Source organism: Panthera uncia (genome assembly GCF_023721935.1).
Source record: "Panthera uncia isolate 11264 chromosome B2 unlocalized genomic scaffold, Puncia_PCG_1.0 HiC_scaffold_24, whole genome shotgun sequence".
Lineage (NCBI taxonomy): Eukaryota > Metazoa > Chordata > Mammalia > Carnivora > Felidae > Panthera > Panthera uncia.
In genome coordinates this window covers 32,679,724-32,705,983 of record NW_026057580.1, presented here as the reverse complement: position 1 = coordinate 32,705,983, position 26,260 = coordinate 32,679,724, and the positions used below count along the sequence as shown (strand labels likewise).

General features: G+C 34.2%; 1 protein-coding gene across 1 annotated transcript in view; it reads right to left on the bottom strand.

Moving 5' to 3' along the window:
• The window catches only part of ADGRB3 (adhesion G protein-coupled receptor B3), a 125,983-nt gene that overhangs the window by 14,984 nt on the left and 84,739 nt on the right, over positions 1-26,260 (bottom strand). The window contains exons 3-7 of the mRNA XM_049653873.1: positions 17,908-18,058; positions 15,321-15,390; positions 12,709-12,775; positions 10,121-10,206; positions 2,406-2,577 (exon numbers count right to left, since the gene is read on the bottom strand). Of these exons, the coding sequence (XP_049509830.1) occupies positions 2,406-2,577; positions 10,121-10,206; positions 12,709-12,775; positions 15,321-15,390; positions 17,908-18,058 (546 nt within the window). The remainder of the gene's footprint in view (positions 1-2,405; positions 2,578-10,120; positions 10,207-12,708; positions 12,776-15,320; positions 15,391-17,907; positions 18,059-26,260) is intronic.

Sequence of the window (26,260 nt, the reverse complement as noted above, 5' to 3'; positions counted from 1 at the left end):
GGTCTTTGGGATTTGCAAAGCCCATTTAAACAAGGTTCTTTTGGTTTTTCCGTAAAAATTTCCTTTGAGAAATTCTGAAAAAGACTTGCCCTATAACGGAAATCTGCTCTGTGTTCTTATAGCACTGTTACAGGGTATTCTTAAGGGTCAATGAAAAAATAATGGATATGTCATTGTTCGTTTCAGTGTTAGAATGAAGAGTTCTGAGACTCTGCTATTAATTTATCAGCTATAAAATTATTCAATCCAAATTATTGAAAATGCAATAATAATGGGGCCAATATTCATATTTTTACGCCCCGCTAAAACAGAAAACATATATTTACAGACATCTATTTTAACAGAAGCACTTATATGATTTGATTTAATTCCCCATAAATAATCTTTTTGACAGTTATTAGTTCAATTAGCAAGTATGAAAAAAGTTCTGATGGAAATAAATTTTTGTGCCAAATAAAATATTTTTCTTCATGTAAGGAGCAAAAATCTGATAATAAGCCATCAAGATACGTCACTTTAAAACCTGAATATTTTTATCATAGCCTAGGGCTATCTGAAAAGCTTATTTCTGAAGAAAAAGAGAGGCCTACTTAGAGATGGGACACTTTTCTCCTCTTCAACACCTCAAGTGTTAACATCTTCTGAAAACTGTGTGTGGATATATTATGTATCTTGCTTAAAGCCCACAAATGTTCAGTCTTAATTGTCAATCAAAAAGGCATCATGCATCCATTCACTTAGAACAAATTTTGTTACATAAACATATTATAGATAATATTAACACAGAAGACCCACAAGATAGCTATAGTTCAAGAATAGCATAGCCCTAAATTATACAATTTCTTTTTAACTTTTACTTAATTTTGGTCTATAAAGAATTGAATACTTGAAAGATTTTTAATCTTGATACTCCAGGTAGACATTAGTGATGAAGGAATTATAAGGCTTGGCAACTGTAAGCTAAATCACATTTTATTTATTTTTTTAATTTTTATTTTTGAAGGAGAGAGAGAGAGTGAATGGAGAAGGGGCAGAGAGAGAGGGATACCCAGAATCTGAAGCAGGCTCCAGGCTCTGAGCTGTAAGCACAGAGCCCGTTGTGGGGCTTGAACTCATGAATGGTGAGATCATGAGCTGAGCCAAAGTTGGATGCTTAACTGACTGAGCCACCCCGGCACCCTGCTAAACCAGATTTTTTAAATGATGATATACTGCCCCCTTTACAATGTGAAGTCACTCTTCACCCTATAATGTTCTTAGAATACACATGTATGGGTTTATTGCTGACATCTGTACTTCACTGAAGTAGCTCAGAAATATTGTTCTCCCCATCTGGTTAATCAGGTAAAAACCTTTGGTTACCTTACACATCACTGTAAAAACCATGTGGCATGTATTCATATGCACATGAGTATTTTTGCAATGTGTACATCATAATAAAGTTCTCAAACAAGCTGGATAATGCAAAATGACAGTGTGGACCATTTTCTCAAAATTACTCGCATGGCACTGTGTCATTGTGTTTTAGTCGCCACCATCCCCAGAGTAAACACTAAAATGACTCATAAACCTTATAAATACTGTGTCAGTGCTTTCAAGCACTCAGCATAATTTTTGCACTGGTTGGAAAACAATATTTTCTCCCTAAACAAATCACGTCTGACATCTATCACTGCTCTCAGTGGATTTGGTGCAGGTTGGCATCTCAACTCATGAAGCAGGACTGGTTTTCTTCACTGCTGACAATAAACCTCAACCATGACCTGGAGAAAGGCTGTGATTATAGATCTAGAGTTCCTGAGGACAATTACTGCCTATCCCTTCTCGACTGGGCACATTTTTGGTATTTTCTGAGAATAAATATCCATCTCAAAATCATTCATCTTTAGCAAACTTAACTGAATTTAGTACAGAGACACAAGAACTGCCCATTAATCTTCAACATTTTCTATCTAAAATGAAATTAGTAAAGTATGAAGGAATGGGGATATGCTGTATAGAAAGAAACATGGGTTTGGGAGTGGGTGTAGGAAATATCACTGTATTATGTTTATGAACTATGCCTCTTAAAAATATGCCACCCCACCGCGTCTTATCCACCAGTGTCTCTAACAGACTCGTCTCTGCCTATGACCTCTCCTGAATCTACTCTCCCTGATTCTTGGCACCCGGGCAGCAGCGTCTTCTCTTGCACGGTCCCATCTGTTTTAACTGTCACTTTCAGAGTCCAAGGAGCCCGCTTGAACTTTGCCTTAGAGCTTCCCTTTAGTTTTAACTTTCAAATGACTGTCTTTAGGGGAAATGATTTTAATCTGAAGATATTAAAATAAAAGATCATATTTGTTAACAACGAAATTAATCGTCTAACCATCCTGCCTCTCTGCCAGAGGAATTCTCTTTCTTACCTCTCTCCGAAGAATGCAGTGGACCATGACTATCACAAAACCTTGCAATGAATCAAACACGGCAAAAAGTATCTGAAACAATATGGAGCGTTTGTCTGTCATGGCCAGAACCGCAGACATCCATGTCAGAGCCAGAAGGGGCAACACCACACAGGAACTCCAGAGGGACGCCCTGTTGAGAGACAGAGAAAGCAACATTACGTAGCTGCGTGTCACGCCCCAGGCAGTAACCAAACCCCCGTTCACCAAAGCATTCTTGTATGTGGCACCAAGACCATTAACTTGGAAACCATAAAGCAGATAACATTGGATAGTTTTATTTATTTTTTTATAGACAATCCCACAACAGTTTTAAAAGCAGTTGCCAATTATAAATATTTAAGTATCATCTTAGCTCCAATATTAGCAAACATGATTTTTTTTTCCACAATAGCATTTTCTCACATGCACTGTAAAAGATTTGTAACAAGAAGATGTAAATGATTGGGACTAACATGGCGTTACTGGCGGTGGTGGCTGACAAAGCTGTTGTTGAAACTACTCCACACTTGGCACATTTGAGCGTCAAACCGCTATGAGGCTCACTCATCTGACTGCAAACAAACAGAACACCCACAAAAAGAACAAAATATTGAATTGTCACCAAAAAAAACGTTGCTGCTGCAAGTTAGCTTTTAATACGATTTCATGCAGAAAAGTTTATTTATCAAAGTGAATGCTCTAGGTTGTTTTAAAGATGCAATTAACACCACACATTATTTTTGTAACATTATACCTTTCAGTAAGATGGGCCTTTGTTGCATGCAAAGCATATACCCATCAATTATACCATAAATGGCCCTTGTATCTACAGATCAAAACTGCCCAATACACTGAGTTAAACATAAGCATGTGTTTGTGTAGACATACGGTGAAAACCCTTTATTCAGACCTCTAATTATCAGACGCCTTAGGACTCCTAGCTTCAAAGATTTTCATTGTCATTTGCAGAAGGGACATCATACCAACTAAAACCTTCTGAAATGTAAACATGTATCTCAGAAGCCCGATATAGGAAGATATATATTTTAGGTCTTTAATCATTTGTGGAAGATGTAGCCTTCATCTCAACAAATTCATTATTTTGAAATTTCTCACAGCCATCAATGTATTATCTATATTTTAGGATGATCTGAATATAGGAGCTGATGAAATTTGATGAAATATTAGTTTATAATAAGAGGGGTGACAGTTGAATGCTTTAATAAAACACTTTAACATTAAGTTCAAAATATTCTTTCTGAACATTTTTTCATAGACTCCAACCTAACAGCATTTAAATGGTCTATTCTAGTCTGGAGGATTTTTCAGATACAAATTCAGATGTAAATTCAGATACAAATTATTCAGATTCAATCTACTATATCATGGAAGCAAAGTCATGCTATACAAAAAAACTTTACACACATTTTACTTTAGAAAATAATCCCTTGAAAATTACTGATTTATTAAAATACAACTTTCTTATGAAAAACCAAAAAGAAATTACTTGATTCAAAATCAAAACATCTTGAAATAATTTTCCATGGTATACTTCTCTCGTCAATTCTCTTGTGCAGTTAATGTTTAAAATATATGTTTTCCTAGTGTGAAGGTTCCTCAAAAAATTAAAACTAGAACTACCCTATGACCCAACAATAGCACTACTAGGAATTTACCCAAGCGATACAGCAGTGCTGATGCATAGGGGCACATGTACCCCAATGTTTATAGCAGCACTTTCAACAATAGACAAATTATGGAAAGAGGTTAAACTCCATCAACTTTTTTCACTAATTTACATAATTGCCCTAACTATATATTTGAGTGTCTTCAATCTTGTTAAGTTCCATCAGATTAATATTGAAAAGACATGACTTGTTTATTGTTTCCTTTATCAGAGAAGATATGCTATTTGGTATGATGAATGGATAAACAAGATGTGGTTTATATATACAATGCAATACTACTTGGCAATGAAAAAGAATGAAATCATTTCATTTGCAGCAACGTGGCTGGAACTGGAAGGTATTATGCTGAGTGAAATAAGTCAGTCAGAGAAGGACAGATATCACATGTTTTCACACATATGTGGATCTTGAGAAACTTAACAGAAGTCCATGGGGGAAGGGAAGGGAGAAAAATAGTTACAAACAAAGACGGAGGGAGGCAAACCACAAGAGACTCTTAAATACAGAAAACAAACTGAGGATGAATGGGGAGTGGGGAAGAGGGGAAAATGAGTGACAGGCATTGAGGACAGCACTTGTTGAGATGAGCACTGGGTGTTGTATAGAAGCCAATTTGACAAAAAATAAAATAAAATATACCTACAGCAAACCATAGGTGACCTATAATATTTATAATTAAAGTACATGAGAACCATAAAAATAAATAAAAATAAAATAAAATAATAAAATAAAATAAAATAAAATGTTTTCCTAGTAGGTTTTTCCAAAATAATATTTAGTGGGCATGTGTTAATAAAAGTGGCAGTACAGAGAAACATCTTAAGATGGTCATAATTCAGAATGTCTGGTTTGTTTTAAAAAGTGCACTCATTTGTGAACAGTGCTTGGATGAGATAATAAATCTGAAAGCTATTAAGTAGATTGATCAGTAGACCTCATGAGAAAAATCAAAGCTTTTAGAGTTAGATGTGAGGGTGGGAAATTATGATACTAAATTATTCATTTTACTGATTCAACCCAAGACTTATGTACTGGCACATGTGCCCAAACTTTTCACAATAAGTAAGCAATAGTCTATTCAGTTTGGATCATGAGTGCCTCAACAGGCATGCTAATGTGTTTGAAACTTCTCCCAAAGGAGTACCTATACCAGTATTCTCCACAGTAGCTGCACATCAGATATATCTATCTATATATCTATCTGTATATCTATATATAGATATCTACATATCTATATATAGATCATCAGATAAATATATATCTATAGAGATATCTATATATCTATCTCTATCTCTATCTATCCGTCTATATAGATAGATAGAGATAGAGATAGATATATATCTAGATAGATAGATAGACCCCAAAGACTCCAATTTAATAGGGTGAAGGCATTTGTGTTTTTTAAAGCTCCATAGATTATTCTGATGAAAAGCAGGAATTCACGTAATTGCAACTATATATTTGAGTGTCTTCAATCTTGTTAAGTTCCATCAGATTAATATTAAAAAGACATGACTTATTTATTGTTTCCTTTATCAGAGAAGATATGCTATTGGGTATCTGTGCTTTAAATACAAATGTGGCTTTCTCAGTTTAAGGACTCTTTGTCTCTAGGCTCTAAAACAAGATTGAAAAGCCAAAGGTGACTAAAAATTAATTTTACTATATGGTACGAATATTTTAGCTTTGAGAAAAACTAATTTGTTCTAAGTATGGACTTTCCTGAAAATAAATCTGAAGTCAGTATTTGAAATGCTTATTTCTCTTTAGTTGAGATTGATTGTGACTAAAAGGCTATACATACTTCCTTCAGTCAGGACTAACTGTTGAAAGCTATACTTGATGATAACTGGTTGGGCACTTTTGGAATTTGACTATTAGATGTATATGGAGCAGAGGAAAGATACGTTATCCAAGGAGACAGAATATTTTCCCCTAGTTTGTATGACCACTACAGAAATTAATACAGTATGAAGAACACATAGTCTAAATGCAGAACAGGGTTGCTGCAATGGAAATAAAATCTTGTTTCTTTGTTACAGGGGAAATTATACATGTATAAAATAAAAAGTGTCAATGGTTAAAAAAATTGAATTTCCCATAAGTTCAAATGTTACCATATTCACCAGGGCAGCAACACAGTCATTTCACCCAGATTATGCTGTCTACTCGTGCAGGGTCTTGAGGTCTACAAGTTTCCCTTCCCAATTTTGTTTTTCTTTTGCTTAGAAAAAAAAAAATTGTCCGATTGGTTTATTGTTGATACCATGTAAACTACCTGAAAAGAAAATATTACCCTTTCCCTTTGGAAAAATCTCATGATACTTGTACAAGATCCTGGTAGTTTCCTTAACTTATGTAGATGAGATAAAACCAGTTTAAAACAGTAGATAAGAAAGTCCCATTGAAGAAAAAGGGAAAAAAAAGTGAAATATTTTGCTTGAGATGTTCTAAGAAGACACATGCCATTTTGTCTTTTCATTATTTCCAATTTTTTTTTATATAGGATGTGTTAATTACAATCAATCCCTTTTGGGTAACTATATTTTACATGTTAGAAAAACTTAATATAATTTGGGTATTAATAAACTTGTCAAGACACTGTATTTTTAAATATTCATTCACTCATTCCTTTATAAATAGTTATTGAGCATAAACTATGCTTGGTTAGTTTATAATGATTAATTATACAATGGAGGAAACAGAAAAAATGGGAAGAGGAACATATTTGAGTCTAAATAATAAACAATGTTTCATAAACATATCAAGTCATAAACATGATATATATATTTTTTCAATCTGAAATGGTCAATATTTACAATTAGGGGCATCAACTGTTAAGTTAATTAACTTCCTGCTCAACGTTTCCATAGTTAATTCTGATTATTGATTGTTCACTGAAGTCTTTATGATTGCCTTCACTGATTCTCTGTGAAGTGAAATAGCTTCAAACACTTATATATACATATATTTTTAAAGTATTTTTTAATGTTTATTTATTTTTGAGAGAAAGAGAGACAGAGTAAGAGCAGGGGAGGGGCAGAGAGAGAGGGAGGCCCAGAATCTAAAGCAGGCTCCAGCTCCAGGCTTGGAGCTGTTAGCACAGAGCCCAATGAGGGGCTCAAACTGTCGAACTGTGAGATCGTGACCTGAGCCAAGTCGGACTCTAAACCCACTGAGCCACCCGGATGCTGCTTATCACTTATATTTTCTAAAAAATTTCCTTCAATAACATTTTGAAATAGCAAATTTCAATCTATACATACTTCGGCATAAATTGCATTTTATATTATAGAAAGACTTTCTTAACACCTAGAGTTATTAACTTGTTGATAATTCTTTTCTGCTTTGAACAGTAATCAACATTCTGCTTTTTTATACACATATTAACATTTTTATTTCTTCAATAGTGGCCTTTGAACCAGAAAAACACTGGCTCCATTTTGCCAGTAAAACAGATGTAACTTCTAATACTATTTTTATAAATAGACGTTTTAAAATTAATGTGTAGATTAAAGTGGATAATTTCTAAATTCATAACATGACAAAGCTGTCATTTCTCTTAAACATGTTTTCTCTTACAAAGAGCTATGTGAATCAAACTGGATATTACATATAAAATGATTAAATGAGAAAAAAATACTAACTGCAAATGTAATAAATCCTTAGCTTTATACTCATTCTGATGATCTCATCTCTTTTTTTTTTTTTTTTTTTGACCTCAAGGTCATCAGTGGTGGAATCATAGATGCTTGATTGATAGAAATCAGGGTTTTTTCTTCATTTAACTCATCATAAAAATAGCCACAATTGGTTGAATGAGTACTTGCTATTTGCTACTCTAATGAATCCTTTATACACATTACTCTATTATGAAGCAAAAATGATTATCCCCATTTTACAGGTATGAAGACCGAACCCCAGAAAAATGAAATAACATGCCGAAAGACACACACCGCTAGTAAACTACAGAGCTAGATACTGAGCATGGCTTTATTTAAAAACATTTTTTTACCTCAAAGCTTTCTCCTAACCACTAACCCCCATGCCTCCAATTAATAATACACGTGTGTGCATGCCACTAGTTGCAGAAGTGAGTTTCCATACACCATACTCAGTATGGTCAATTTATTCTTATATAATTAATCTGGGCAGAAATACTGAAGCTATTGCTCCAAGTCCAACCATACATGGCAGAATAATAGTGTGAAAGCTTCAAGTTCAAGTGGTACAGAAAGCAGTGTCTGTGCAGGTTCAGGTTTACCTGGTTAAAGATACTATAGAGACTCATCTGAAGTGAAAAGTCTATGGAGACTCCTCTGACGTGTTGGCCCCTCTTTGAAGGGAACCTCCAGTGATGTTTTGTTACATCACTGCAGTTCTAATGTTTGATATTAATGGTATCAAATTTTTATATTTATATTTATATTTATATTTTATATAAGCATTAAACCTAGTCTTTTACTAGGGGAAAACATACCTTGGTTATCTTAGAAGTCATTGCATAGATTATAAAAACATAAAGGACTTAAAATTCTCACTGGTCAGTGATCAAATACTATGACTATTAAATAGTACTATAAATTAGTAAAGAAATAACAATTGTAGGGTAAGTTTTGAATGAAAGTACAGCTAAATAGAAAGGAGAAAGCTATAAACTTTTTATAAGAAAATATACACAAGAAAATTCAAAAGCATTAAGATTTCCTTTAGATTTCTACAAATTTGTAAGATGAGGTGACTATGTAACCTTAAAAGGCTGGTATATCAATCTGCTTATGGAATGTTATTAGTCATTAAATGTGGTGGTATCATAGTAACAGTAAAATTAAAGGAGATGCTTTCCTAAATTTTATAAGTGGTTAAAATGTGCAAATGAAAATTAAAAATAACTCTTCCTAGCAATTTATAGTCAAAACATCATAAAAAATGAAAATATATGACAAGAATACTGTTTCATTAGTGATTGTTCCATGTGAAGAAATTTTCTGATATATACAATTAATCAAAGAGAATCTAGTATTTTTGCCCTAGTAGGAATTGTTTGTCTCAATTCCATTGTGTCACATATCAACATTATGTTTGATCTACTCTCCTGTCCATTGTGATGCAAACTAGGGGGACTTTGAAAATGTCCAACTAAGGAGAAGTATTTTTATACCCCAATGTTTATAGCAGCATTATCAACAATAGCCAAATTATGGAAAGAGCCCAAATGTCTATCAATTGATGAATGAATAAAGAAGATGTGGTATACACACACACACACACACACACACACACACACACACACACAGTGGAATATTACTCAGCCATAAAAAAGAATGGTCTTGCCATTTCAACAACATGGATGGAGCTATAGAGAATTAAGCTAAGTGAGGCAAGTCAGGGAAAGACAAGTACCATATGATTTCACTCATATATGGAATTTAAGAAACAAAACAGATGAACATAGGGGAAGGAAGAAAAAAGAGAAGGAGGGAGACAAACCATAAGAGACTATTAGCTATAGAAAACAAACTGAGGTTTAATGGAGGTCAGCAGGGGATGGGCCAAATGGGTGATGGGCATTAAGGAGGGCACTTATTATGATGATCACTCTGTTGTATGTAAGTGATGAATCACTAAATTGTACTCCTGAAACCAATATTACACTATAGATTAGCTAATTGGAATTTAAATAAAACTTGAAACAAACAAACAAACAAACAAAAGAACAAGTATTTTCACTCCAGCCTTAACATCTAATCTTCTTATCTTACAAACGAGCAATACACACAAACAAACCCAGACTTTCTAATGGTCTTAAAATTATTTTTAGATATTAATTGCATTACTTAAGAATAGCACATTGAAAAAAAAATCTGAATGGCAGACTCTACCAGACACATCGGTTCATCAGGAACAAAATTCAAGGCACAGTTAAAATGCAGTCAATGATGATCTGGAATTGGAGTATGGGATTCACTGGTAAGGAACCTACAAAATCCACCAATTGCAGCTTACCCGGCTCTGTGTTTGAGCTTTTTATCTAGGATCCCATCTCTGGAAACAAGTTTATTAAATACCAAAATGCCAATCACCATGTTGACCTGTCAAACAGAAACAAAGGTTGACCTTTCAATGATATTGAAGGAAATTAGGTCCCTGTTTCTCCTGAAAACCCTCTTTGATTAATTTATAGCCATTTCAGAATTATAAACTCACAACAGTAGTGATAGAAAGCACTTGTCAAATATTTTATAAGTGCATAAAGGAGAACAATTTAACAATGGTGTGTTAACTTTAAAGTTTTAAAGTACATTAAGTACATTAAATTTCCATGCTTTGCAGTTAACACTGAGGAGATTAACATTCAATTGTCTACCTTTTAAACAGTGCCATAATATGTGAGTCTGGCATTCTAAGTCACCCCTGATTAAAATCAATTGTCTAAATGAGTTTTACCTTATGAGAGTCAAAAGATTTTCAGTCTCACAGTGTGAGACTAGATTGAGCCCTGGCAGCCAAAGGTGCTAAGAATTTGTCATTGTCCCCAGAAGTGAGAAAAGAATGTCTAAATTCCTCATACTGTGTAGCTATCTCTCCTATGGGTTGGGGGAGCATTTTGATGTACCATGCTTTTTTAGACAAAAGAGAAAGCCTATTCAACTCACCAGCATCCTTTAGGAGATGGATACTAACATCAACTCTTAAAATGTGCTCTATTGAACACTTCTCAGCATTTTCTAAGACTCTCTTACCCTCACTTAAAAGATCTTTGCGCATAATACATCTGAAATGAAATCACACATATTTTTCTCTCTCAAGTAAAATTGTAAAAAGCTGTAGAGATGGCTGTGGTCTATTTGTAGCAACTTATTATGATGAGCGCCCACAGTTCTCTAACCTACCAGCACTTCCTGACAAAGGAATCCAGTCCAACGCTGAGACCAAGATAATCAAGGAAAAATATTTTCTTTTTGCCTTCCTGCCCCTTACCCTCCATGATCAATGGAATCTTGGTGCGTCCCCCAGTGCAAATGATGAAGCCTTTACATTGAAACTAGTGGTTCACAAAAGTCTGTTTTAAATTAAACAGGATGACTGGTTAAGAAAAAAGAAAAATTCCTTTTTCCCAGAACATTGGCCAGATGAAATATAAAGCTGAAATCTGTTTAACTGCTGGTATAAGGAAGATCCAAAGCAACTGATAGGTAGGGACTTATTAGGAAGTGTCACTCTTCATAGCTTTCTGACAAGATACCATTTAATCAAGAGAAAGACTTACTCATCTTCACATTTCTCATTATATGAACTAGGAGAAAAAAGTGTATTCCATGGATTCTATTAATCTACAATTTAATCATGAGGGAATCCATCACTACTCCAAAGACCATACTTTGGTTTTTCAATTATACATGTACTCTTTGTTTCTCCATTTTAGGGTTATATGTATATTAACTTGGTACCTTAGGGAAATAATTCAATTGATTAAATAAGAATTCGATGCAGCAGACAAAAATGTGCCTAATAGCTTCCATCTCCCTATGCTCTTCTCTAAGACTGATGCCTAGATTTTGTCTTGTGAATCATGGACAGTTTCTGCTCCCTGCTATAGTTTAGAGGATGGAGAGCAAATGTTAAAGAAAGAAAAAATCATATAGAGTTATTAATAAAGATATTGCTAGCTTCCATATATGCAATGAATTGTTCAAGAAACCAAAGGGTAGTTCTCCAATTAGAACTCTAATTGCACAGTGATGTGGATCTTTGTATTTAATTCAGACCATTTTCCCCCTTACATTTTCATTTAAAGATTTATTAGACAAGAAAGATTTGTATTGTAATCTAGAATATCAAAGTGAGAGAACGAAAGGTAAATTGGTAGCAAATTCCATGTTCCCATAATTAAATATGTAAAGGAATTATTTAGTGATTCTAAAAAGAAAAAAAATTAAATCCTTATGCACAAAATACGGCAGGGGTTCTCAACTCGGGGGTGATTTTTGCCCACAGGGAATATTGGGAAATGTCTGGAGACAATTTTGATTTTTGCCAACCAGAGGATACTACTGGTATCTATCTAGTAGGTAGAGGCCAGGGATGCTGTTAAACATCCTGAAATATACAGGACAGCCCCACAACAAAGAAATATGTTATCCAAAATCTGTGCACTGAGGTTAGGAAACTCGGACACATGGACATAAGTTTTCTTATTGACATTTGGTAGCAGCAGCAGTTACTAAGATTAAGCGATCTTAACAACGATGGAGATCGCACAGAATGGTGCAAAGTGAAATGATAATTGATTGTGTACAGTAACAACGAAGAATCGGTTGAAACTTACTCAAACTTCTTCATAAATGTGAAATTACTGTAAGAGAAATCCCACACTCGCATGTTCAGTATTCTTCAGTCTTCAAAGTAAGAGTATTTTAGAGTACTAAAGGACTAAAGAGCAGCTGGTATTCAAATTTAAGTAGTAATTAATAATGAAGTTATAATACATTCTACATTAAAGTTTCTTTACAGTGAACACAAAAATTGTCACTGTAATTGAAGCCAAGTAGTCTTTGATAAGAAAACAGAATGAGTAGATTTTGATGTTTTACCAGGACAACAGCAGCTGCAGGTCCAACAAAAGCGTAGAGTAGTCCTCCTTCAAGAGAGAGCCAGCAGCTAAAAACAACATCAGATAAAAACTAACAGAAATTAGTGATAAGTGCTAAACCATTGAAGTGTGATACAAATTACTTAGCGTTCAAATTTGGGCCCATTTTGAAGGTTTGTAATTAAGCAGAAATGCATGGAAGAGGTGGAAAAAGCGAAAATGAGAGCATTTGATGCGTGAGAAACACTATACACCTTTCGCAGAAAAGAAACTTTTATTATAAGGCCTTACTTTCAGGCAGTTAAAACATTTTAGACAAATTACTCTTCCAGTGAGATTTTTATATTGACTTTTAGTACAAAGGTGACTATCACATAAGTTTTGTAAAATGGTGCTCTGTATCCATTATGAAAATTTTCAAATGCTCTTTCAAGCAAGAACAGCATGCTTTTAGAGTCTTGCGTATGCCATTTATGTGTTCTTCCTTGAGGCCATTGAGATATTGGGAGAAATTGGTTTAAAAGCCATCACTGAAAGGAACAAATAATCTATATTTTGTGTGCTTGTTTTTTGTTCTGATTTTACTTTTGCCCCAGACTACTAACAAAATTCAGTAAAGATAAGCTTCTGAATAAAAATAAGTGTGGCTGTGTTTATTCCAATTACTAAATTCACCAGGAGATGCAGGTTTGTACTGATATTGACATGGTAACCCATTTAGGTAAGAACATTTATTCTCTCACAGTAGAGAGGCATGAAGAAGGCATGGGGCTTGGCACTGGAGGCTTTGCAAGGTGGCCCATCTGCATGTGCATGGTCCAGGAATATAAGGAAATATAAGGAATGTAGGAAAACACCAGGCGATGTTTTATCTCTGCTGATGCAATGAGTCACACTTACTACTTCTTGCATCTGCTTTTGACATTTGACCCTGTCAATATTAGTTCTAGGTCCACAGAATCATCATGCTGCCTCCAAAATTAACAACAATTAACAATAACTGTTGTATATTGCTTCTAAGGATACACTTTTTCTATATTGGTTGTGGTGGTGGTTACCTGACTTAGGCATTTGTTAAAACTCACAGAACTACACACTTAACAGTGTGAATGCTGCTCTGCATAAATTTTATCTTAATTAAAAATTTTAATCTAGTAGTTATACACACACACACACACACACACACACACACACACACACACAGCAATGCATGTATCGATATATACCTAAAACAAATGTGTGTGTATGTGAGTATTCGAAGTCTGCATTTAGTTACTTCTCCTTGCCATAACAGTGAACAGATAAAATTCTACTTTCCTACTTTGGGGGTGATAATTTAATATCTACATTTTAAAATAAAACACCTGGGCGAAAAGCCTGTAGTCTGATAGAACACTGTAGTTTGGTGTCTCTGAGACTGCCACTGATTTTCTACTGTATTTTTGTGAGTTAATCTTTAAACTGACATATTACTCATTATATTGTGCTCGGTTTCAGTCACAAAACTCTTTGAAAGTTGGAACCATATCATCCATAATTCCTACCTCTTGCTATATCTCCAATACAGTGCCTTTCAAATACTGGATTTATACTGAAAGTCATACTCCTGTAAAAGGTAATGGCTTAAAGGTAATAGTGCTGTAGTAAGCACTACACTACAACATACGCTATCAGGGAGTTTTGCTTGTTTGTGTGTTTATAACATAGGTGGCAGAAGAAAAACAAGTGCTCTAATGACATGAGTTCTTTAAATTCTTTGGAAATGTCCTTTTGTTGGGCAGGTGAAATGATGTCTCTTCTCACAGTCTCCATTTGGATGGGCCCACTAGAAGGACTAATTAGCACTAATTCCCATCTCAAACCTGAAGACAAACAGAAAATCTCACTTTAAAAATTTATACTTGTAAGAAGATGCGCCCATCTTTTTCTCCACTTCTCAACTGCCTCCTCACCTTGAGAGAGCAGATGAAATAAAATATGAAAGTGCATTGTTTTAAATTTTAAATATTTCAATATAAACTTTATTTATAAAATCTCTCTTGAATTTATCAGTGTTACAGCTGTGATAAGGATGGGCTGATACCCCACCCTCTTTCTTCCCTCTAATTTCTCCCACAGCCTAGGCATTTTCTGATGTGTAATTTACTGATCCCCCTGATCCTTAAGTTTCAGTATTACCCTAACGCGGCAACAAAACTTGAGCTGATCTTTCACAACTTGGTTGATACTAATATACATTATCATCAGTGAAATTAGAAGCTCACATCAGGATCATATTCTAAAAGGTAAACATCAAGATTTATCCAGATCTAAACAAATGCATTTGAGATTAAACACACAAAGTAAATATTGAAATATTTTAAAAATAAAATTCATTGTCCTTATGAAGAAAAGTGAAATTGAAACAAGGATTCTGAACAGGGCTTCACCATTTACTTCCTAACCTCTGCGCATTTCAGCTACCTTATATCATTCCTCACTAATGTGATTTCTACCATTGTTAATGACTCAGTGACAAAATGCAAGCCATCAGCAGTGCCAACCAAGACTAATGGAGCATAGATGATGATTTACTTAATTATAAACATGATTTATCACTGTGGATGGACTTACTAGTGATCAGTGCCATATCCTTTCGTCCTTGTGAAGCCTACTGATGTGGCCACTACTAATGCTGGTAAACCTGCAAGAAAAACATGGTCAGACTTCACGTTCAGCTGTAACCACTGTGCACTCTGGCTCAAGAAAAGCTAGGACAGACTCAAAATGCTTACATCGAAGCAACTACATTTGGATGAATTCCTTCATAAAGTATGTTTCCATTACAAAATTTCTTTCAAGTACAAAAATATGAGAGCGACAGCTGGGTTTTTAACTCAGTGCACTTCTCTAATGTTGCTAGGTTACCACCACATTTGACATGGGTTTAAAGGAAACTAATAACAGAGATTTAGTATATCTTTTAAGTTATTTTTTCCCTAGGGGTTTACACTGTTATAAAGGAAATTTATAGTTATAAAATCAGAAAGGCAAAAAATGGATGTTCTGCTGTGATAGAATATCACAGAAGTGGAACATTTCAGGTGGCCCCATATTGATTCATATCAAGTTGTACTTATTATAAGACAGAAAAAAGTAAAGCATTCATGTAATTCTTTCTTTATGATTTACTTATAATAACAAGAGTGTAGGGCCGAATTAAGGGCCCTAAGGAATTAATTTTGGGGCTTCTTGGTCATACTCCTTTTAGCGATCCTGAATGAAGGTCAGAAAATATATGCCAGTTTCGCTTCATGCACTTCTCGGTAGGTATCACTCCACACATTGCTCAGTCCATTTTGGAATTCAATTGCCCGCATACCTGTGCCAATTCTGACCTAACAGCTTTTAGTTTATGTTTGTCTGAATCATGCTCTCCTTACTCAAGTTCAAAGGAATGCCCCTGTGTTTTGGTGAACAGAGCTCAGTCTAATCCATGCTGTTTAATTATTTTACAAAAATTGTGGTCATGTCTTCTTTTCAGGAAGGTGATGTTTGCCTTTTCAGGTTGAAAATCCATCATCTAATCACCTTCTTGAGTCCCCTCCACCTACCTTCTTTCTTCCTATCATTTCCCCTCCTTCCTGCTATTCTCTTCTGTGAGTCTTTTCAAGTAACACCACATTCCTTCATGAGGTTTAATGACAAAAAATATGAAGGGCATCTCAGAGGGACACATCATATTTTTAAACAAATATGGGCCTCCCCCACCCCGTACACATACACACACACACACACACACACACACGGATATATATAGTTGACTTGTTGACTGACTACATCAAGTTCATTAGAAAAAAATTCTCTTCTGGGTCATAGCTAAAGCATTAATAGACTTCAACCTGTACAATTTAGGGTAATTATTTCCCCAAATTGATTACATTGCATTTTGCTGTACAGAAATTCACATGCCACTAATCTGCCACCTCCCAGAATTCTTGATAGTCTAGCACCACTGCCTTAGCTTTTTTGCTATTCAGAGTAGTTTAACATTATCTGTAAACTTAGCAACCAGCTGTGAGCCCTCTCCTCAAGATCTTTAGTAATGACACAAAATGAGGTAGTTACCATTCTTGAAAACTGCCACTTTTTATACTTAGGTAAAGTCACTTACCTGCATTCTATATTTCTTGGATCTATGGCACTGATTCATGACAAAAGTGTCCCCTGATTCAGTACCAATTTAACTTTAGAAGGTCTTTGTCATGAAATTCAGACAAAAGTTTTATGAAAGTGCAAGTAGAATACATTCTCCCATTTGCCTGTGTAAAGAGCCCTAATATATTAATCCTACTTTTTCCAGTATGAATTATTCTGTTATTGTAATAAGTCCACTTATTTGTAATTTATCAGCCTCCATCAAGCATCCTATTCTCCAGTCTTCTGGTCTATTAGGTATCTGTTGTATATTTGGTCCAAAATTCCCCATTTTTTTTAGTTCAAGTATTTCAGAACTCAAAGGCAAAAATGACAAAATCCTGAGGTTTTCTGAAACTAGTTTCTTTAAAGTAACTAATTAATTCTAATGAAACTAATTAATTCTAATTAAACATTAGAATGGGCCTTATGAAATGCAGATCTTCAAGATGCCCATTTTGTAAGGCAATTTGACAGAAACTTTTCCTAATAAAGAAAAGCAAACAACGAATTAATTCTCAGTCTGTCAACAATTCTGTTTTTCCTTTGAGGATCCCACACACTAGTCACAAGGTTTCATTCACTCTCTAAGTGGACTTTCTTCCTGTGATGGACAGCTGTAGTCCTTAATTGTTTTGAGCTCTCTTGGAATGGACTTCTCAAAGTTTTCTTGTGGGGAATATGTGACTAGCACCTGTTTTGAGCCCTGAACACTGTAAGACATTTTGCATTTTCAGAATGTATTAGCAGAGAACACTTTGCTGTACTGCCTGTAGCTATCCTAGGCTTCTTCTTACATCACTGCTTAACTGAATGGCTATGTGGTCATCCAATATTTACTCCTTCTTAAAGTTCCAAATGCCCAAAGAATGTTCAAAAATAACCAGCTTCATGTATTTCCACTTCCATTTATCAAATTGGACAAAAAAAGTAGCTTGGGGATAATCACACTCTATTGCTTCATTATATGTGTTCAAAGTCATTTTAACAACAAGAGCATGAAAGGGCATATTAATATGCTTACCCCATCCAAGGCACAAAAAACGTTTCCTTATAAGCCGGGTCCTAATTTTTCCAGTCACAGCCATATAGGACTGCCACGCCTCAGTTAAAACCCAACAGAACGAAGCCAGGAAGAAAAAGTGCAAAAATGCAGTGGTGGTTGTACAGATGCTCTGTGGAAACAGAAAAGACTCACACTGAATATAGTGGGGGGGGATGGGGGGGGTAATCTTGTGTCCTTCAGAGGACTGTTCATCTTCAACTCATTGCTTTTATTTCAAATATCTACCTCTCCTGTGTGACAGAGTAATTATTTACAGAAATTAGAAACCCTGCAGTCTTTATGCTGCATATGATATGTATGATAGAAAAAAAGATATGTCCTAATTCCATTTGCATGTTCAATTTTTTATGAGGAGAAGGCTGAATGTAAATTAAAACCCAAGGGAGATTACAATTACTACTTTACTTGGAATTTTTTTTTTCTTGAAATGTAATTATGGGAATGGTCCCATTCGGTTTAATTTAAGTTGCAGACATCTTGCATAACTCTTTTGGCTACGTTCTTGATCCTTCCATTTTATCTGATAATTCTTTGTTATTTTATCTGGGTTGATGTTAAGATTACAACCCAACAGCCATCCAAAAGGAAAAATTGCTTTTATACAAGTGTGATATTCAAGGTAGAAAAGTATAAAATGAGATTTGGCTAATAGCCTAGTGCAAAAATAACATAAGTATTTTTAAGTACTTAATACATTGTTCTTTATTATTGCATTACAATGTGTTGTATGTAATCAAATCATTTTGAAAAGTTAATCGAGTCACTGGCAGTACACATCCATGATTTCATAGATATTTCACTTTACACAAGTTAATTATTCTGAATGTGCCAACCATTAGTTACTCGTGACTCATCTGCGAAGGTGAGCAGCTGAATTTTGGTAGAAGCTGCTCCTTATTTCACTACTAGTATAATGTCTTTGTGTAAATCTTGTTAAAATGCAAGTCTTCATAAATCAGAATCAGTAACTAAACTAAATTTAGTAACTAACTAAACTTCCTCTGTCAGTCTGTCTTGCTATTCCCCAAAACTGAAAAGAGCAAAACACAGAACTAGAAAAACAATCATAAAAAAACCTCATTAACCGAGAAATAAAAATACAACTCTCATCTTCCCACCTCCACCCAATACACTGTTAAAGCCAAATGTCTTTTAAATTTTTGGCCCAAATTATTCCTATTATTTGTTTATTCTCTTGAAATTCACCAGATGTTAATTCATCTTTTCAGTTCTTTTAATCCTATAAAAAGAACTTCACCATGCTTATCTCTCCAGGTTGTTTTAAATGTTGAGAGATAATGTACAGAAGCTGAGTAGCACCATGCTAGGCATATAGCAAGTGCATCAACTGATTATGACCATAGTCATCATTATTTTAAAAACAGTACTAAAGTGTTACCAGTTGGTTTTCAGCATGTGATTCCTTATTTCATGTAGCACTTAAAAATCCTAGGTTACTTATGTTTATCCTCACAAAGATGACAATTCTCAGTATGATAAAGTCATGGATTTCTAGAACCCTTTCCTCATACCTTTACTCCTATTTCAGGCATAATGTAGTCACTTGAACCAACTGTGATTCCTTCTATACTTGAGACATTGAGACTTTTCTTCCAGGTAAGGGTTTAAATATCTGCAGGCTGACTACTTTTGTTCACTCCTGATCTATGGTTCCTAATCCCAATCTGAATTTCAAAGATAACTCTTCCATTTAATACCCATAGTTACACTTTCTAATTCACCTGTCATTTCCTTCCACCAGTTGGTCCCATCTCAATTGTATGTGCTAGCAAAATTATTCCTTCCCCATTTTAAACTGTCAATATAAGGTTGTATAAAACAATGTAAAAATATTGCAATATTAAATGCTAAGTACTAGATGCACTGAGATTTTATAAGAAATAATAAAATGCTCACTGTGTCAATACAGAGACTTTTAATTTGCTCTTTCTATATTATGTTTGTTGCTTTGGGACTCTCTGTTACACACTTTAATTCTAATACAAATTGAAATGGATGCAATTTGGGGCTACTGACATTTATCTCAATAATTCATGTCTCTCTAGACAAGAATATGGCCACAGTATGCGTGGAAAATGTGTAGTAACTACAGAACTAAGACCCATTTTTATGAGCAATCGCATTCTACTATAATGAGATGAATATTCATATATGTCTAGAAACTGTTCTATGAAGGAAAGCTGTCTCAACCCAAAGAATGTATATATATGGAAAAAGTGGTCTAAAGTCACAAAACTAATCTTATGTGAAGAGTACAACAAAATCTATGTTCCTGAAAATAAAGAGAGAGCTAATTTTTCTTCATCATATGAAGAATTACTATAAACTCAGACATTGCACATGAGACACACATGATTTTTCTGATAGATTCGATAAGCTGTCTTTTTAAGATACAACTTTTATAATAGCAATTTTCAAATAAACTATTTTCCACATGTGTCATCTCAGTTTCCACATGAGTAGCCTTTCTAATATTCAGGGTTCAGGATTCCTTGATTTCCTTTTTCCACATAACCTATATCCCACAGTGACCATCTCTTGGATCCCCTCAGTACTAGAGACTTTTACATTTAGAAATCTCACTCTGGTTCTATTTTTCTATAAGCAGATTTATATATTGTCATCTGTTCAATTTTCCTACTACTGGACTCACTGTCATGACCTCTAGTCTTACAGCCTCTCCTTATTCACCTGTGTGTCTACTTTTGACTCCCACAATAAGTGAGTCTTGACAGCTTGCCATTCCAAACCTGAGACTCACTAGCACCTCAAGTTCATCATCCAATTCTTCTGCTACACCTGCCTTGCCGAATCTCAATTTGGTCCTTTACATGTGCTGAGTGTGGTTGACAAATATTACAAAACTTGAAAAGGTATTTAAATTGGCAAACTGAGCACCATTCATACCTGTCACCCTCATGTATATTATTCACCCCAAATCCTCAGGGATAATAGAAAAGATTTCATAAAATTAAAGAAAAGAAGTATAAACTGTGGTAGAGTAGAGATTGTGAGAAATATCTAAAAAACGAGCAGATGATGGCAGACAGAAGGATACCCCAGCTCAAAGCTACACATAAGGAGCAGAGATGAAGACATGGAAATAGGGGAGTAAGATACACAGATGACACACAGTTCTAACATCTTCTTGAAACTACGTTCAGAAGGAAAAAATAGAGAAAATTTCAAGGAAAGGCAGCATTTAAAGAAATATTATGGAAAAACTTCTCAGAACTTCAAAGATCCTCTGGTCTAAAGGATAAATTGAAGATAAAACACACACACACACACCCCTAGTTACAGTGTGATGAAATTTGTGAAGATCAACGATAAAGAGAAAATCTTAAAAAGGTGTCAGAGTCAAAAGAAAAATTACTTACAAAGAAATAATCAAGTTGGCATCAGACTCCTTGTGAACAACCCAGGATACAAGAAGACAAGTAGAATAATACCTTCAGCATTATAAGGGAAAATAACTTTGAAGATAGATTTCTACACCCAGCAAAACTATTATTCAAGTGAGAGGCAGAAATAAATATATTTTTATAATTAAAGGAACCTTGAAGTTTACTACTTCAGGATTCTCTCTGAGAGAACTGGTAGACAACATAAGCCAATAATAAGAAGAAATCCAGGAGGAGGGAATAGGATAAAAGAAGTAATGGGCAGCAAAGAGAGTGATGAAATACATTAAGTCTAAAAAAAATGTTTATTTAAAAGCTTAAATATATTTTAATTTTAAAAATATGGCCACGTGTATATAAAATTCAAAATGATAGTAATGAGGGTTAAAAGGTGAGAGAAATAAAAGTTGCAAGGAATTGGGGGAAAATGAAAGTATGCTAAGCCTTTTTTTGTTCTCAGGAATATTAGAGATACTAATTGACTTGAGATGTTAGAAAAATACGCTTGAACATGTATGTTAACAATGTTAAGGTAACCACAAAGAGGTACAAACAAATAATATATTTATAAAATAGTAGAGGAAAAATAGAAGAAAACAATTATCAGCCTAATAAAAGGCAGGAAAAAGAACAAAAACAAACTAGAAAATATGATAAATAAAAAAATAACAAAAATAGTTCCAAACATATACGAAATTATAGAAATGGGAAGGTTTTAAATTCATTAGCTAAAAGTTATGGACTTTTTAAAAAATTTTATTTCAGAAGGAGAACGTTTGAGTAGGGTAGAGGGGCAGGGGCAGGGAGAGAGAATCTTAAGCAGGCTCCACACCCAGCACAGAGCCCGATGTAGGGTTCAATCCCACAACCCTGGGATCATGACCTGAGCCAAAATCAAGACTCAAACACTGAACTGACTGATATACCCAGGCACCCAAAAGTTAAGAACTTTCATATTGGATAAAAAAAAATCAAAATCTAGTAATTTATTTACAAGAGACATAGCTCAAACCTGATGACACAGGAAGACTGGGAATAAAGAGATAAAAAGAGCTATATTAAGCAAATGCTAATATGCAAAAATCAGATGTCACAATGTTAATATTGAAAAAAAGCATTAAAAGAGATGAAGGACTCTTCATGCTGATAAAAGGAGTAGGTGATAAAGAAGTTTCCAAAGAACACATCTCTGTGAAACTAATAAGAATTTTTCAAAGTGTGTGAGACAAAAACAGAGAAAACTACAAGAAAAACTGTGAAACTAGGTTTATAATGAAAGACAACATACAGCTTTCATAAAGTCACAGGAAATTTGGGCTCTTTCCATAATTTGGCTATTGTTGATTAATGCTGTTATAAATATCAGGGTGCATGTATCTCTTCAAATTAGTATTTTTGTATCATTTGGGTAAAAGCCTTGTAGCACAATTCCTGGATCCCAAATGCCCATCATATGATTAATGGAAAGATGTGGGGTACACACACACACACACACACACACACACACACACACACCCCGTGGAATAGTATCCAACCATAAAAAAGAATGAAATCTTGCCATTTTCAAGGACATGGATGGAACTAGAGAGTATTATGCTAATCGAAATAAGTCAGTCAGAGAAAGACAAATACCATGTGATTTCACTAATATGTGGAATTTAAGAAACAGAACAAACTTGGTGGTGGAGGAAGAGAGGCAAACCAAGAAATAGACTCTTAACTCTAGAGAACAAACTGATAGTTACCAGGTGGGAGGTGGGATGATGGGTTAAACAGGTGATGAGGATTAAGGAGGGCACTGTTGTGATAAGCCCTGGGTGTGGAAGCAATGAATCACTAAATTCTACACCTGAAACTATTACACTGTATGTTAACTAACTGTAATTTAAATAAATAAATAAATAAATAAATAAATAAATAAATAAATAGTAACAGTTATATACAGATACACAGAGTCACAGGAAAAGTGGAGAAAATGATAACATGGAATATTATAATAACAATAAAAGTGATTAATCTTTCTTTGATTAATTACTATATGTAAGAAACAGAGCATGTGCAGCTCTTTAACATACAAAATACAGAAGTTAACTACTCCTAAGAAAGTAAAATAAAATAAATTTGAGGAAGTTTATTGCAGGGCACTTTTTGCAAACAGCAATATGATAAAATTATAAATCAAAAACTAAAAATTATAATACTGTACCTCTTGGGGTAAAAGCTTTTAAATAGTTCATGAATTAAAGAGAAATTAAAACATAAATTATAAACTATTTAGAACTGAAAAACTAGGCAATATATATTTACATCAAAATTTGTGAAATTTTGCTATGATAGTACTCAGGATTATTAAAGCCTTACATAGAAAAATAATAGAAAATGAAAATTAATAGGCTACTTAAAGAAATCAGAAGAAATGTAATACAGACAAAACCAGAAATAAAGTGTAAATAAAACATACAATAAAGTTAACCTAACCTAAATAACCTGAAGTTAATAAAACGGAGGATAATTTAAAAGGCCAATAAAATAGGTAAACCTTTGGCAATTGTGACCTTTTTAAAAGATGGAGAGGAGACAAATAACATTAGAAATCAAAAAAGTTATTAAAAGTATCATAGAAGAATAGTATGTACTATGTACACATGAAATTGAAACCTACATAAAACGGACATTCTTCTAGAAAAACAATCAAAATTGGCATGAGAGATAAAAAATAATTTTGGATAAAATTAAAAGGTAATAAAGGAAATAATCCTCCAAAAATGACAAAAACTTCAGAAAGATTTACAAGCAAATTCTCCCAATCTTAAGGAATATATAATCACCAGTTAATAAGACATTTCCAGGAAAAAGAAAAATACTAAAAGATTGATTCATTTTATAAGGTTAGCATAACACTGACACCAAAAAGAACAAGAAAACTGTAAGCCACTTTAATTTATCTACATAAATGAGGAAGTATTAAGTAAAAGATCAAACCCAGAAGTATAGTAAAAGCATAATAAATCATTATCAAGTAAGAGTATGTCCAGTAATGCAGAATGATTTTACATTAAAAGTGACCTCCATATAATGTATTTATTATATTAGCAGATTAAAGAAAAAAATGTGATCATATCAAAATATGGGAGAGAACTTGTTAAAATTCAAAACCCAATTGTCACTTAAAAAATCTTTATTGCAAATTATGAATAGAGAACATTCTTAATAAAGATTATCTCTCCAAAATTTATGACAAAAAACATATTTAACAGTGAAATATTAGAAGAATCCCCATCAATTATGAATAAAAAAAAGTAGGTCCACCATGACCTCTACTATTCTAAGTTGCACAGATTGTCCTCACCAAAACAATACAAGAAAAAGCAATAGGAAAGGAAAAGACAATACTGTCATCATTGTAGAAATGTATCTCCTTACTGAAAACAAAAATACTTATTCAAAGGAATACATGCACCCTGATGTTTATAGTAGCATTATCTATAATAGCCAAATTATGGGAACAGCCAAATATCCATTGACTAATGAATGGATAAAGAAGATGTGGTATATATACACTAGACACATAATGGAATATTAGCCATAAAGAAGAACGAAATCTTGGCATTTGCAAAGATATGGATGGAGCTAGAGAGTAATATACTAAGTGAAATAAATCAGTCAAAGAAAGCCAAATCCCATATGATTTCACTCATATCTGGAATTTAAGAAACAAAACAAATGATCTTAGGGGAAAAAAGAGAGAAACGCAAACCAAAAAACAGACTCTAAGCTATAGAGAACAAGGTGATGGTTACCAGAGGGGAAGTGGGTGGGGAGATGGGTTAAATAGGTGATAGGAATTAAGTAATGCACTTGTGATGAGCACTGGGTGTTGTATGTAAGTGTTGAATCACTAAGCTGTACACCTGAAACTAATACTCCTTGTATGTTAACTGGAATTTAAGTGAAAACTAAAAAAAATAAAAAGAAATATATCTCCTTATTAGGAAACCCAAGAGGATCTATTTTTAAACTATTAGAAATAATAAGAAGAACCAAAAAAGTAGCTAGATACAAGGTAAATATAGAATAATTACATTTCCTGTACACTGAGATCAATATACAAAATTAATTTTTCTATACATTAACAATATCCATTGGAAAATGTAATACAAAATTCTAATTAATTATGACAGCTTTATCTCTCCTCCCTCTCAAACCATTCTAGAATGACCACGTGTTTAAGCCACAGGATAAAGAATAGACAGTAGACAACAGTGAACTCAAGATGTTCGCAAATTCAGATGTTGAGGGAAGATGGCATAACTGACTTACAGTGGCAGAGAATGTTGTAGCCTAAGTGCTTATAGAGTGTGGGAGGTGGTGAAGGAAATATTGATAGTAATGGGCCCAATTCACTCTGCAGGCCTTCAAAAGGTTATAATATTTGGAAACAGAAGGAGGACCCAGGTTTGCATGGGGCTGAAAAAGAGAGAGGTTGGTTGAAAAATCTATATACAAAATAGCTGAAATTCTGTGTTTCCTCCCCAACTTAATGCAGTCCAGCACTGTCACAGGGAGGTTAAGTCTCTGGAAAATTGAATGCGTTGGGTTCAGAACATAAGCATCAGTCTCATTAACAGGTAGGTGTACAAGGCAGATACAAGTGTAAATATTAAACAGTAAGCACTCTCCTCTCATTTTTCCCTTACTTCTGCTCCCAGAATGCCAAGTCAGAGATTAAAATTCACCCCCAGAGAGGGGGAAGAATCTTCATTGCTGGCTCATCCAAGAGGAGCACACTGTGAAATCTAAGTTTCTTTCTCCTTTCTTTCCTTCTTTCCTCCCTCCCAACCTTCCTTCCTTCCTTCCTTCCTTCCTTCCTTCCTTCCTTCCTTCCT